Here is a 15,584-nt window from a genome sequence, read left to right on the forward strand (position 1 = left end):
TCTCTGCTACTGTAGACACACAGGAAACACAACATCTCTGCTACTGTAGACACACAGGAAACACAACATCTCTGCTACTGTAGACACACAGGAAACACAACATCTCTGCTACTGTAGACACACAGGAAACAACATCTCTGCTACTGTAGACACACAGGAAACACAACATCTCTGCTACTGTAGACACACAGGAAACACAACATCTCTGCTACTGTAGACACACAGGAAACAACATCTCTGCTACTGTAGACACACAGGAAACACAACATCTCTGCTACTGTAGACACACAGGAAACACAACATCTCTGCTACTGTAGACACACAGGAAACACAACATCTCTGCTACTGTAGACACACAGGAAACAACATCTCTGCTACTGTAGACACACAGGAAACACAACATCTCTGCTACTGTAGACACACAGGAAACACAACATCTCTGCTACTGTAGACACACAGGAAACACAACATCTCTGCTACTGTAGACACACAGGAAACACAACATCTCTGCTACTGTAGACACACAGGAAACACAACATCTCTGCTACTGTAGACACACAGGAAACACATCATCTCTGCTACTGTAGACACACAGGAAACACAACATCTCTGCTACTGTAGACACACAGGAAACACAACATCTCTGCTACTGTAGACACACAGGAAACACATCATCTCTCCTACTGTAGACACACAGGAAACACAACATCTCTGCTACTGTAGACACACAGGGAAACACAACGCATGTCAGTGAGCTCAGTGAGACGCATTAAAAAATCTCTCTCTCACACACACACACACACACACACACACACACACACACACACACACACACACACACACACACACACACACACACACACACACACACACACACACACACACACACAGGGCCCTTGCTTGGTACTGGAGGAATGACACAGACAGAGCAGCAGGTCTCAGGAGGGACACGCCAGCAGGGTTGACTCTGTGTTTGTTTACAGGGACGTGCGGCGGGCGACCGAGAGCGGATGCCACTGTTTGGAGAGCGCTCGCTCTCTCCCTCTCTCTCTCTCTCTCTCTCTCTGTCTACCTGTCTCTTCTGCTCGCCCGCCCGCCCGGCCGGCCCGCGCCACAATAAATCACTTAGAGTAATTGGCCTGGCGTTACACATCACGCATCGCTGGAAAAGTTAAAGCTTTAAACGACAAACCTTGTTAAGAGTCTTTCTGTGGGGAGAGAGAGTCATGCAGGGGCCTCACTCGCTGCTGGAAAGTGCCCACTGTTTCACCCCTTAGACACACACACACACACACAGCCACCCACGATCCACACACACAGCCACCCACTGACCACACACACACACACACACACACAGCCACCCACTGATCCACACACACACACACACACACACACACACAGCCACCCACGATCCTCACACGCACACAGACACACACGGCGCAAATACTGTACACACTAAACACGCAACCAGACACTAGTGGGTGGGCGGGGGGCTGTCCTGCTGATGTGGAGTCAAGTAAGAACCACCTGTCTTGGGAGGAGTGTGTGTGTGTGTGTGTGTGTGTGTGTGTGTGTGTGTGTGTGTGTGTGTGTGTGTGTGTGTGTGTGTGGTGGTGGTGGTGGTGGGGGTCTGCAGACACACACATAGCCCGCTGTCTGGACTGGAGGGTCCGCAGCAGCTCTCCTCTATAACTGAGCTGTGACTGTTTCTCTAACCTGCCTTCCACACGAACACACACGCACACGAACACACACACACACACACACACACACACACACACACACACACGAACACACACGCACACAAACACGCACACAAACACGAACATGAACACGAACACACACACACACACACACACACACACACACACACACACACTAAAAAAAGAAAAAGATGTGGTGGCGCTGATGATAATGGCTCCCGGGCCCTTAGCTTTCTGACAATGTGGCCCCTGAACAATATGGTTGAAGAGCCCTGGTCTAGGTTGTCTGGTTTTACTCCCCACATGCCCATAGTTTCTCTGTTATCTCTAGGGCTGCTACTAAAGATTATTTTTTATTTAATCTGTTGATTATTTCTCGGTTAATCAATTAGTTGTTTGGTCTATAAAATGATCTGAAAATCATGAAAAATGTCAATCAGTGTTTCCCAAAGGCCAAGATGACATCAAATGTCTTGTTTTGTCCACAACCCAAAGATATTCAGTTTACTGACTGTCATAGTGGAGTGAAGAAACCAGAAAATATTCACATTTCAGAAGGTGAAATCAGAGAATTTTGACTTGAAGAAGAGAAAATCAAAATGATTAATCGATTATCAAAATAGGTGTCAATTAATTTTCTGTCGATTGACCAATCGATGAATCGTTGCAGCTCTAGTTATCTCTCTCCCTACAATACAGACAGTCATGGAATTCTGGACAAAATCAAAATCTGAAAGCAAAAACCCTCTCAGATTTGGGTCGGAGCCAATAAATCTCATCACATGGCGTCTGAGGCTCTAATGTGGACTCAACTGAGAATCACTGAGCTAGAGCAGTGATTCCCAACCATTCCCAACCATCCAAAAAATAAAAATAAAAATAGCTTCCAACAATCCAACTTGCCATTTTCAGCATGTAGCAACGAGCTAGCGTGTAGGCTTCTGCCGTTAGATTGCTAGCTAGTTAGCGTTGTTTTCACTGAGGCGGCAGGGCACTATTTACAGTGAAACACAGGGAGGAGGGAGCGCAAGCCGCTCTGATTGACATGGTCGGAGCCAATGACAGAGCCCAGACTCACAGTGTGGGCTCTCCCTGCCCTGACAGACTCACAGTGTGGGCTCTCCCTGCCCTGACAGACTCACAGTGTGGGCTCTCCCTGCCCTGACAGACTCACAGTGTGGGCTCTCCCTGCCCTGACAGACTCACAGTGTGGGCTCTCCCTGCCCTGACAGACTCACAGTGTGGGCTCTCCCTGCCCTGACAGACTCACAGTGTGGGCTCTCCCTGCCCTGACAGACTCACAGTGTGGGCTCTCCCTGCCCTGACAGACTCACAGTGTGGGCTCTCCCTGCCCTGACAGACTCACAGTGTGGGCTCTCCCTGCCCTGACAGACTCACAGTGTGGGCTCTCCCTGCCCTGACAGACTCACAGTGTGGGCTCTCCCTGCCCTGACAGACTCACAGTGTGGGCTCTCCCTGCCCTGACAGACTCACAGTGTGGGCTCTCCCTGCCCTGACAGACTCACAGTGTGGGCTCTCCCTGCCCTGACAGACTCACAGTGTGGGCTCTCCCTGCCCTGACAGACTCACAGTGTGGGCTCTCCCTGCCCTGACAGACTCACAGTGTGGGCTCTCCCTGCCCTGACAGACTCACAGTGTGGGCTCTCCCTGCCCTGACAGACTCACAGTGTGGGCTCTCCCTGCCCTGACAGACTCACAGTGTGGGCTCTCCCTGCCCTGACAGACTCACAGTGTGGGCTCTCCCTGCCCTGACAGACTCACAGTGTGGGCTCTCCCTGCCCTGACAGACTCACAGTGTGGGCTCTCCCTGCCCTGACAGACTCACAGTGTGGGCTCTCCCTGCCCTGACAGACTCACAGTGTGGGCTCTCCCTGCCCCCGGCCTTGAGCAGCAGTTTGGCGATGGGCGTGTTGTTGGTCATGATAGCGATGTCGAGCGGCGTGAGGCCCTGGCTGCTGGGTGTGTTCAGATCCAGATCATCCACACTGAACTGGTAGAGCAAGATCTGCACCGCATCCAGGTCCTGCTGCTCCACCGCCTCCAAGATACAGTCACTGCCCTGCATGGTCTGCAGGGGGAGACAAAAACACAAGATACAGTCACTGCCCTGCATGGTCTGCAGGGGGAGACAAAAACACAAGATACAGTCACTGCCGTGCATGGTCTGTAAGAGGAGATAAAAACACAAGATACAGTCACTGCACTGCATGGGCTGTAAGAGGAGATAAAAACACAAGATACAGTCACTGCACTGCATGGTCTGTAGGGGGAGACAAAAACACAAGATACAGTCACTGCACTGCATGGTCTGCAGGGGGAGACAAAAACACAAGATACAGTCACTGCACTGCATGGTCTGTAAGAGGAGATAAAAACACAAGATACAGTCACTGCACTGCATGGTCTGTAAGAGGAGATAAAAACACAAGATACAGTCACTGCCGTGCATGGTCTGTAAGAGGAGATAAAAACACAAGATACAGTCACTGCACTGCATGGTCTGTAGGGGGAGATAAAAACACAAGATACAGTCACTGCACTGCATGGTCTGTAGGGGGAGATAAAAACACAAGATACAGTCACTGCACTGCATGGTCTGTAGGGGGAGATAAAAACACAAGATACAGTCACTGCACTGCATGGTCTGTAAGAGGAGATAAAAACACAAGATACAGTCACTGCACTGCATGGTCTGTAGGGGGAGATAAAAACACAAGATACAGTCACTGCACTGCATGGTCTGTAGGGGGAGATAAAAACACAAGATACAGTCACTGCACTGCATGGTCTGCAGGGGGAGATAAAAACACAAGATACAGTCACTGCACTGCATGGTCTGCAGGGGGAGATAAAAACACAAGATACAGTCACTGAACTGCATGGTCTGCAGGGGGAGATAAAAACACAAGATACAGTCACTGCACTGCATGGTCTGTAAGAGGAGATAAAAACACAAGAAGTCACAGGGCGTGGTTTTGCCGGAACCGCGGTGGGTTCCATAATAACGTGCCATTGAGGCCCAAGAGTCCACAGGCTTTCATTCCAGCCAATCAGCAGCTGATTTCATTGATTCTTTGTTGCTCCCTATGTGCAAATCAGTCCAATCAGCAGCTGCAGTGTTTGATCTGGCGATTGCCGGCGGAGGCGTAAAAAGGGATAGGGATCAAATTGGCCATTTGAAAAAGTGGTGGGGACATGTCCCCAGCATCCCTGGATTAAGTGACACCTACAGTATTTCTGGTGTTGTCATGGCGACGCATCAGTGTCGACCGAAAATGATGTTACATTCAGCCAGATACGTTGGTCTCTAGTGATTGGTTAGGGGAAAATATAATCCTCCTAATTGACAGATGGATTGACTGAACTGAATGACGGATTGTCCAATGGCACGTCACTCAGAGTGTGCTTAACAGACAGACAAAAATAGAGGGACATGCCATCAATTAGGCTCAAGGAGTGTGTGAGTGTGTGTGATATGCAAAACGATGTGAGAACAGACCTTCGCTAATTGGGACAGTTAAATAATTATGAGCTCAATCAGTTTGTCTACTCATCTATCTCTCACCCAGATAGAGAGAGAGAGAGAGAGAGAGAGAGAGAGAGAGAGAGAGAGAGAGAGAGAGAGAGAGAGAGAGACGAGTTGACAATTCAGTCTGATATCAGGCAACACATTTCATGGAATTTAAAGGAATACAGTTCTGTCTCTGTACTTGTCCAATGTGTGTAAAATGCGTGTAAAAAGCAATGGGCTTTTTGGATGGGGATTTGGGTTAAATGCATGAGGTCTGTGGTTAACAAAAGTTTATGAAACAGCAAAGTTTGTGTTCAGCAAGATAATCTTCACAAACGAGGACCACATTTATAACTTTTGAAGCGTGTTTGTTTTTACGCGGTTATCAGAAAACGCTTCAAAAGTGCAATGCATTGAACCGAAATTCCCATACAAAAATCCCATTGCCTTTTCCCCCTACCAACCAGCATCCCTGCGAGTCCCCCCCAATTCACCAACCCCATCCCCACGAACAGGCGCCCCGACCGACCAGAGGAGGCGCTAGTGCAGCGACTCATAACTCACTGGCGTCCTACCCGCAGGCATGGCCAATTGTATCTGTAGGAAGTAGGAACATCTGACGAAGCAGGAAGTACTGCTAATTAAACCCGGGTCTCCACGTTGGTAGGGGACTGCTTTTACCTCTACACTACCCAGACGCCCCTCAGTTCTGTCTCTTGTCAGTTCATAGATTATTTGTCCCATCCCTAACCCCCGACTGGACCGGACATGATGTAAAACCAGTCTTTCAACTTTAGTTCGCAACCCGTAAACGCTCAAAAGCCAAAAGCTCCTCTCCCTCAGACAGACTCACCGAGGCTTTGCGCAGGCAGTCGTTCTTCCCGAAGAAGTATGCGTCTTCAAAGGAGGAGGTGCTGCCGCCCCTCAGCTTCTCCGACAGGTTCCTGTACAGGCGTTTGGCGGCGCTGGGGGAGGCCGGCCCCCCCGGACACCTCTTCGCCTGGGACAGCTGCAGGTTCTGCATCTGCTGGGTCATCCCGCCTGGCACGCTGCTGCTGAGAGGGGAGTACACATACTTTACTCAAGTAGAAGTACAGTTACTTGTGTAAAAAAATACTCTGGCAAAGGCAGAAGTACTGATTCAACTTGTTTACTCAAGTAAGAGTTTTTTTTAGTACAGGCTCTGAAAAGTATAAAACTAAAACGAACCTGTGTCGTATGTCATATCAATATAATTGATATGACATACGACACAGGTTCGCTGGTCTCGTCTCATCTGCAGAATGATGTTGGACCCAACAGCTCGCTGCCTCATCTGCTGCTCATATTGGGCGCATTCTTGTCAAATATTTATTTGATAGTAACACCAAAGTAAAACCAGAAATCCCAAGATCGCATAAAGGAGATGTTTCTCTATGGGTTGTGTTTCACGGATTCACTTGTGTTGTTCAGTCAGCCTTCAGCAGGCAAGGCCACCAGTTTATATGTGAAAGCACAGAGTCCACCAGCTTATATGTGAAAGCACAGAGTCCACCAGCTTATATGTGAAAGCACAGAGTCCACCAGCTTATATGTGACAGCACCGAGTCCACCAGCTTATATGTGAAAGCAAAGCACAGAGTCCACCAGTTTATATGTGAAAGTACAGAGTCCACCAGTTTATATGTGAAAGCACAGAGTCCACCAGTTTATATGTGAAAGTACAGAGTCCACCAGTTTATATGTGAAAGCACAGAGTCCACCAGCTTATATGTGAAAGCACAGAGTCCACCAGCTTATATGTGAAAGTACAGAGTCCACCAGTTTATATGTGAAAGTACAGAGTCCACCAGCTTATATGTGAAAGTACAGAGTCCACCAGCTTATATGTGAAAGTACAGAGTCCACCAGCTTATACTGTATGTGAAAGTACAGAGTCCACCAGCTTATATGTGAAAGTACAGAGTCCACCAGCTTATACTGTATGTGAAAGTACAGAGTCCACCAGCTTATATGTGAAAGCACATAGTCCACCAGCTTATATGTGAAAGTACAGAGTCCACCAGCTTATACTGTATGTGAAAGTACAGAGTCCACCAGTTTATATGTGAAAGTACAGAGTCCACCAGCTTATATGTGAAAGCACAGAGTCCACCAGCTTATATGTGAAAGCACAGAGTCCACCAGCTTATATGTGAAAGCACAGAGTCCACCAGCTTATATGTGAAAGTACAGAGTCCACCAGCTTATACTGTATGTGAAAGTACAGAGTCCACCAGTTTATATGTGAAAGTACAGAGTCCACCAGCTTATATGTGAAAGCACAGAGTCCACCAGCTTATATGTGAAAGCACAGAGTCCACCAGCTTATATGTGAAAGTACAGAGTCCACCAGTTTACCGGTATATGTGAAAGTACAGAGTCCACCAGCTTATATGTGAAAGCACAGAGTCCACCAGCTTATATGTGAAAGCACAGAGTCCACCAGCTTATATGTGAAAGCACAGAGTCCACCAGCTTATATGTGAAAGTACAGAGTCCACCAGTTTATATGTGACAGCACAGAGTCCACCAGCTTATATGTGACAGCACAGAGTCCACCAGTTTATACAGTATGTGACAGCACAGAGTCCACCAGCTTATATGTGAAAGCACAGAGTCCACCAGCTTATATGTGTGCCCTGCTGACAGAATAGCCCAAAGGCCTCAACGAGGAGCTATTATTAAGTTGTTTTCTATAAAACACTTGCTTTTTCTATTTTCTAATCAAATTTGTTTCTACTTATAGTCCCAATTCATCTATTTATGACCCTATCTGTTGTACTGGGAACAATTGTTAATTGTTTATAGCCGTCAGTTTGCCTGACAAAGCACAACACTGAGGAAGGCCTCTGACTGCACAACACTGAGGAAGGAACACACATGTGCGTGCACGTGTGTGTGTGTCTGTAAACATGCATGTGCGTGCACGTGTGTGTGTGTCTGTGCACACGCATGTGCGTGTACCTGGATCTCAGCTCTTTGATCAGAGCATCTCCCCCCGGCCTCTGGTTCCACTTCTGGGCCAGCCGAGAGATCTTACTGTCTGACCTGACACACACGCACGCACGCAAACACACACACACACACACACACACACACACACACACACACACACACACACACACACACACACACACACACACACACACACACACACACACACAGGGAAAGATAGCAAAAAAAAAGAGGATGTAGGTGATGGATGTTGAGAGGACAACCTGCACTTGCAAGTTGCAACGTGCAATTTTTTCAATTGATAAAAAGAAAATTGGTTCTCGAGATAAACCATTTTCTGTGTTGCCGGTAGGTGGCGCTATGACTATGCGAATGTCCGAATTGCATGAAATTCGGCAACGCACTCCGTCGGAACATCAACTCCAGAGGGCGTAAACATGCAGAGGGAAATAGTGAGAAGAAGAAGTTTAGGAAGAAGGAGGAAGAGGAAGATAAGAGACTGGAACTAGAGATGGGATATTATATCGGTATCGGGTGCCGATACTGACGTAATTCACATATCGGATCGCAGACTGACGTTGCCGAGCCACGTTCTGATCCAGACTCCATTCATAGCTTGTGCTGGACCATAAACCCACTCTCACATAACATGAAACAGTGCTAGTAAGTAGTAGGGATGGTCCGATCCGATACTCCGGCGCCGGCGTGGATCCGGCCAAAATCACTGGATCGGATATTTGAGGGGGAAAAGAAGTAGAATCCGATACGATCCATTAGTCTAAAGTATCATGTTGTCACTTTGAGCAACGCACCGTCACGGTGAAGACTGAAGAGAGATGTGAACGCAGCCCCGCAGCATGTGAACAGCATGAGACCTGCTGCACTGTGATGTCATGTCAGCTGTGTAGATCAAGGAAGATGCCCCCCACCCCCCTTTTAGCCAATTGGCACGAACACAAACACAGACACACACACACACGAACACAAACACAACACAGACACACACACACACATGAACACAAACACAACACAGACACACACACACACAGACGAACACAGACACACACACACAGACACACACACACACACACACACACACACACACACGAACACAAACACAACACAGACACACATAAACACAAACACAACACAGACACACTTGAACAAAAACACAACACAGACACACACACACACACACACATGACCTCCATGCTAAATTCCAGCCTAGCTCCTAGGGGGAAAAGTGTGCCCGCTAAAGCGTGATGAACTTTTAGTGGCGGAGCGACCGAGCAGCCAACCAACAGAGTGAGTGACTTATAGGCAGCTGTCGGCCATGTTGGCCGGAGCTATGAAAACAAAGAGAAGTGGATCGGTGCATCTCTAAGTGGAACAGACAGAGACCACAGTGTGGCTCCCAACAGCAGACTGCAGAAATAAATAAATAAATAAATAAAAGTGAATGTGAAAACAGCAGCAGGTCATTAACTGCATTACTCTGCCTGAGACTGCTTTACAAACTGAAGCCAGAAGCCAAATATGGAACTATATTTGTTTACAAAGACCGACATCCAGCCGTTCCAACTCCTGCGCACAAGTTGCTATAAAGCAGTCTGACTCCGAGTGATGATTTCTCTATTTTCTTCCGCTTTAGATATGAAAAACTAGATATGGGGCGTGTCGAGGTAAAAGCACTCTCCTACCGCCGAGACCCGGGTTCAACTCCCGGCAGCGGTACTTGCACGGCTTGGTCAGACGTTCATACAGATACAATTGGCCGTGTCTATGGGTGGGAAGCGGGAGAGGTGCTGGTCGCTGCCTCCTCTGGTCGGTCGGGATGCTTGTTTGGGGGGGGGGGGGCTATGTCCTGTCGGGGTGGCGACTGCACATGTATCGGAGAAAGCATGTGCTAGTCTACAACTCTCCCCAGATCGGCAAAACAAAAAAACTGCATTACTTTAAAGTCTGAATTGTAAAACTATTATACTCACAACAAAACCTGGAGAAAAATCCAGCCAAGAATCCTCCAGAGTAAACGCAGGCTAGGCTGTACAGCACCAGCAGTAGGCTTATCACAGCATCAAGGCTCTGCTCCTGGGTTAAATCTCTCTGAGCGGTGCTGCCTCTCTGGAGCTCTGGAGCATCTCCAGGGGCGAGGGGCTGAGCGGCAGCCCCGGATGCGAGGCTCTGCTCCTGGGTTAAATCTCTGAGCGATGCTGCCTCTCTGGAGCTCTGGAGCATCTCGAGGGGCGAGGGGCTGAGCGGCAGCCCCGGATGCGTGGCTCTCCTGTTGGTGCGAGAGCCTCTATGTGGTCCCTACTCTGGAGCTCGCTCTCCACACGCTGAGTGTGTAGAACACCTGTTCACCGAGCGAACGCATCTCGCATGCACGCGCACACACACACACCGGATCGGCATGTATGCACACACTGGAGAGCGATAGAGCGAATGAGCGGCTGAGAGAGTGAGAGAGGATAGAGAGAGGAGAGAGGGAGATAGAGAGAGAGAGAAGAGAGGAGAGTGAGAGAGTGAGAGAGGATAGAGAGAGGAGAGAGGGAGATAGAGAGAGAGAGAGAAGAGAGGAGAGTGAGAGAGGAGAGAGAGAGGAGAGAGGGAGATAGTGAGAGAGAGAGAAGAGAGGAGAGTGAAAGAGTGAGAGAGGGAGATAATAATAATAATAATAAACATGGGTTTTTTATAGCGCTTTTGAAGAACTCAGACGCTTTACAAAAAAGAAACACTAAACTAGATAGAGTGAGAGAGAGGAGAGAGGGAGATAGAGAGATAGAGAGAGGGAGATAGAGGAGAGAGGATAGAGAGGGAGATAGAGGAGAGAGGATATAGGGAGATCGAGGAGAGTGAGAGAGAGGGAGAGAGAGAAGAGAGGAGAGAGAAGACAATTTTGTCTACATGGTTGTTTGAACAGTTTGTATGTTACAGTTTGTATGTTACAAACTGTATTTTCCCCTCTGTCTGTACCACCATGTCCAATGTGTTTGGCAATACTGTTATTCACTATGGTCATGCCAATAAAGCCTCTTTGAATTTAATTGAGAAGAGAGGGAGATAGAGGAGAGAGAGGAGAGAGAGGAGAGAGGAGAGAGAGAGGGAGGAGAGACTTAAAATAGGCTAAGTGGAGGACGGTCAAGATTTGATGGATGATGTGATGGAAGTGATGTCATTCGGGCAGTTGTGTGTGTGTGTGTGTGTGTGTGTGTGTGGGGGTGCGCGCGTGTGTGTTGAATGCATTTGCAATTGCCCAACTGTGATGTCACTGGAGCAACAGTGATGAAATGAATGATGAAATGACAAGCTCAACCACCAGACAAGACAGTCCGGATATGAGATGCATGTTAGCACCGTTAGCATTATCCCCCACCCCCTGTTGAAACAGGGTGTTGGAGGCGGGACATGATGCAGTGAGGGATCAATCAAAGGTCTAAACCAATTGAATAGGAGTCAGGGAGAGAAAGCTGCCATACCCACTAATGATATCATAGATATTGTGACATAATCAGTGATGTCATAGAATGAATTGTGATGTCATCAGTGATGTTATAAATCACTCATGATGTTCTTCTTCTAATGGCTTTCCGGCAGACTGGAGGCCTTGCGGCACATTGCTGCCTCTCACAGTTGGATGGTCTCACTCTAGACCTGGTTCTTCTCTCAAGTTCCCGGTGTTTCTCACACCTCCTTGGCCTCAGGCCAGGGGCGGAAGCCATCATCTGGTTCCAAAAACCTTCCCCTTCTCCCACTCATGTCATACCCACTAATGATGTCAACAGACATTGTGACATAACCAGTGATGTCAGACTGAATTGTGATGTCATCAGTGATGTCATAAATCACTGATGATGTGATGCTAATGATGCCATAGACATTGTGACATCATCAGCCCATGTTTGTTTTTATCGTAAGCTCTGGAGTCATGTCGATAGCACATGAACATGTTTTATTCTCGTTTTATAGAATCAGTCCTCACCTTTTCTTTTGTGAGCTGGTATGGGTCACTTACCCTGAAGAATAAGAACAGACTGCAGAGCAGAGTTAAGGTGTGCAGCTAAATTGCTCGCACTCCCTAACCTATACAATGTTAGGTCCTTGAGGAAGGCTCAGTCTATCTTGGCTGACCCTAATCATCCCCTGTCCTCAGAGTTTAAGTCGCTCCACTCTGGCCGCAGATAGTGTGCCAAAAGATGCAGGACCAATAGACTGAAAAACTCAGGTTTTCCTGCTGCTATTCACTTTTTAAACAACTATGTAACGTGCATCTTGTTGTCTATTTCTGTTGTTTGATGATTTGTTTGATGGTTTATGTTACTGCTGGCTGTACCACAAAGTGCCCATCGGGGATAATAAATATCACCTTGAACCTTGAAGTCATAGACTGAATTGTGATGTCATAAGAAGCAATATTGTAATTGCTCGAGTGACATCACTGGCGACATCAGTGATGGCATCAGCACTGATTACATCACTTACTGATGACATCACTCATGATATCGGTGATGTTGAGATCTCGATTTGCCCAAGTTGCACCGGTCCTACCTGTAAAGTAAGGGATTTACGACATCACTGATGATGTCACAATTTCAATGACATCATCAGTGTCTGTCATAAATCACTGATATCACCACTTGTGTAATTGGTGAGAAGAGCAATACCCTGTTATGTGTGATCATGGCAGAAACTGGAAATCAGCCAGGATGCTCTCCTGAGGAAGATGCTCCAAAGGTCCTAGCCAATCCCACCTTCATGATACCCAAGAAAGAAATCAGTAGGGTTCCTGACATGAGCAAGTGGAACCGATCCCAAGCATATGCAGACTACATGAGCTTTGTTCTGATGCTGAATGAAGGTGTGAAAGGAAAGAAGCTGAGGTGTGAATACCATGTGTCTCAGACAGTGGAGAAGTTAGTGGATCTGCTGGGGACACTGGACCGCTGGATCAACGAAACCCCTCCCATCAACCAGCCATCCCGCTTCGGGAATAAAGCCTACAGGACCTGGTACGCCAAACTGGACAAGGAGGCCGAGGCCTTGGTGTCCTTGGTGCTGCCACCCGAGCAGCAGGCAGCCGCTCCCGAGATCGCAGTCTATCTGAAAGAGGCTGTGGGCAACTCTACCAGGATAGACTATGGAACAGGTCACGAAGCTGCCTTTGCTGCCTTCCTTTGCTGTCTGTGTAAGGTTGGAGCTCTCAGGGTGAATGATCAGCTGGCTATCATCTTTAACGTTTTTAACAGCTATCTTGCAGTCATGCGGAAGCTGCAGAAGACCTACAGAATGGAGCCAGCTGGAAGCCAGGGTGCCTGGGGACTGGACGACTTCCAGTTCCTCCCCTTCATATGGGGCAGCTCCCAGTTTGTAGATCACCCCACAGTGGAGCCCAAGCATTTCATGGATGAGAAGGTGGTGAACGAGCATCACCCAGACTACATGTTTCTGGACTGCATCAAGTACATTAACGAGATGAAGACGGGTCCATTTACGGAGCACTCCAACCAGCTGTGGAACATCAGTGCCGTGGGTACTTGGGCCAAAGTCAACCAGCGCCTGATCCGAATGTACAAGGCAGAGTGTCTGGAGAAGTTCCCCGTGATCCAACACTTCAAATTTGGCAGCCTCCTGTCCATCCAGCCGGTGAAACCGTGACGGTTATGGAGGAAAGCCACGCCCATGACGGAAAGAGCAAATGACAACAGTTCAAGTTGCCTTCCTCACGCAGCCCCACTTTCAAATACAACAAGAGCACAAGTAAACCGTATAGTTTGTTTTCTTTTTGTGCACACACAAATTAGGGCTGGCTTCCCAAGCTTAAAGGCCCCCTCCAGTCAGTTTTTCTAACTGTAACGGTTGTTCCATGTCAAACACATGAGCACGCGCTGTATTGATCACTTGTTACATCATCACTACACGGCCATCTTGGTAGGAAAACAACAGGTGATTGTAATCAATTAACAGGTGATTACAATCAAGCACACAAACAGCCAATGAGCTGTGTGTATTGTAGTGCCATATTGGTAGGAAAATGCCTGTGACATCATGGGAATACTATGAATAGTCAGTTGCACATCATCATTTGCCCCAAAGAACTTACATTGATAGCTTGTTCACCTGCAGCGCTGTAAAAAAAGAGAAAAAAGAAGACAGAACAGCTTCGCCTCTTGGCTTCATTAAACTCTTTGCGCCCACAGCAAAGTGCTGGAAATGCTATTACTATCTCCCCGCATCTCTGTCAAAAAACGCCTGGTGAGCCTGGTGGACACTTAGCTAACAAACGTAGCTAAAAGCTATCTATCGTACGTCGGACCATTATTTTTTTAGCACAAAATGAGGTTATTTGTCAAAAGAAATACTGGTGAACATTGTGGATAATCAACAACAGGGGCGGCTGTGGCTCAGGAGGTAGAGCGGGTCATCCACTAATCAGAAGGTCCGTGGTTCGATCCCCGGCTCCTCCAGTCCGCATGTCGAAGTGTCCTTGGGCAGGACACTGAACCCCAAATGGCTCCTGCGTGGCAGCTTGTGTGAATGGGTGAATGTAGGCACATTGTAAAGCGCTTTGGATAAAAGTGCTATCTATATAAATGCAGTCCATTTACCAAATGCAGTCCATTTAACAACAGACCAGCAACACATGGAATAGTGGAAAAATACCAAAATACACTGGAGGGGGGGCTTTAAGAATCTGGCGGGCCACTTTGTGATATACTGTGTGTGTGTGTGTGTGTGTGTGTGTGTGTGTGTGTGTGTGTGTGTATATATATACACACACACTATGTATATATATATATATATATATACACACACACAGATCCTTTCCAAAAAATTAGAATGTCATGGAAATACCATGGATGTCCGTGGGCTTCAGCGGATTGTCACGCAAAGACGATTCTAAAATTTGGCGGAGATTCAGAGGGAGTGGACTGAGGCTGGAATCAGTCATAACTGAGAAGTAACTGCTGATTTTCTTCACACTATTCTAATTTCTTGAAATACTGTTTTGGGGGTTTTCTGGAGCTGTAGGCCAAAATTATGAAAAATGAAACAAATAAAGGCTAGAAATATTTCACCTTGTGTGTAATGAATCTATATTCTGTGAAAGTTTCACTTTTTGAAAGGAATTATGGAAAGAAAGAAAATCCATGATATTCCAATTTTTTGGAAAGGATATATATATATATATATATATATATATATATATATATATATATATATATATATATATATATATATATACAGTATATATATATACAGTATATATATATATGACGAGTGTGTACTGTGTTTATGGTATTCTACTACAGCTCAAAAAAGATTTTCTCTCAGAATTTTACTCTCAAGGCAGAACAGCCCATCTTCCTGTCCCA

The 15,584-nt window shown here is 47.1% G+C and overlaps 1 protein-coding gene and 1 pseudogene across 2 annotated transcripts in view; one reads left to right on the top strand and one right to left on the bottom strand.

Annotated features, from left to right (window-relative positions):
- The window catches only part of ankfn1a (ankyrin repeat and fibronectin type III domain containing 1a), a gene marked incomplete at both ends in the record, with an annotated part of 74,304 nt that extends 63,855 nt beyond the window's left edge, over nucleotides 1-10,449 (bottom strand). Inside the window, 3 exons of the mRNA XM_083635787.1 lie at nucleotides 3,582-3,792; nucleotides 6,089-6,290; nucleotides 10,262-10,449. Coding sequence (XP_083491913.1) covers nucleotides 3,582-3,792; nucleotides 6,089-6,290; nucleotides 10,262-10,449 — 601 coding nt within the window. The remainder of the gene's footprint in view (nucleotides 1-3,581; nucleotides 3,793-6,088; nucleotides 6,291-10,261) is intronic.
- A 2,442-nt stretch (nucleotides 10,450-12,891) lies between these two features.
- On the top strand, nucleotides 12,892-13,866 carry LOC310776038 (serine/threonine-protein phosphatase 2A activator pseudogene; annotated as a pseudogene). Its single transcript has one exon. The product of its transcript is annotated as a serine/threonine-protein phosphatase 2A activator pseudogene (transcript).
- Nucleotides 13,867-15,584: the final 1,718 nt, after the last annotated feature.

This window comes from Poromitra crassiceps, assembly GCF_964638095.1.
Source record: "Poromitra crassiceps genome assembly, chromosome: 4".
NCBI classification, from domain to species: Eukaryota; Metazoa; Chordata; class Actinopteri; order Beryciformes; family Melamphaidae; genus Poromitra; species Poromitra crassiceps.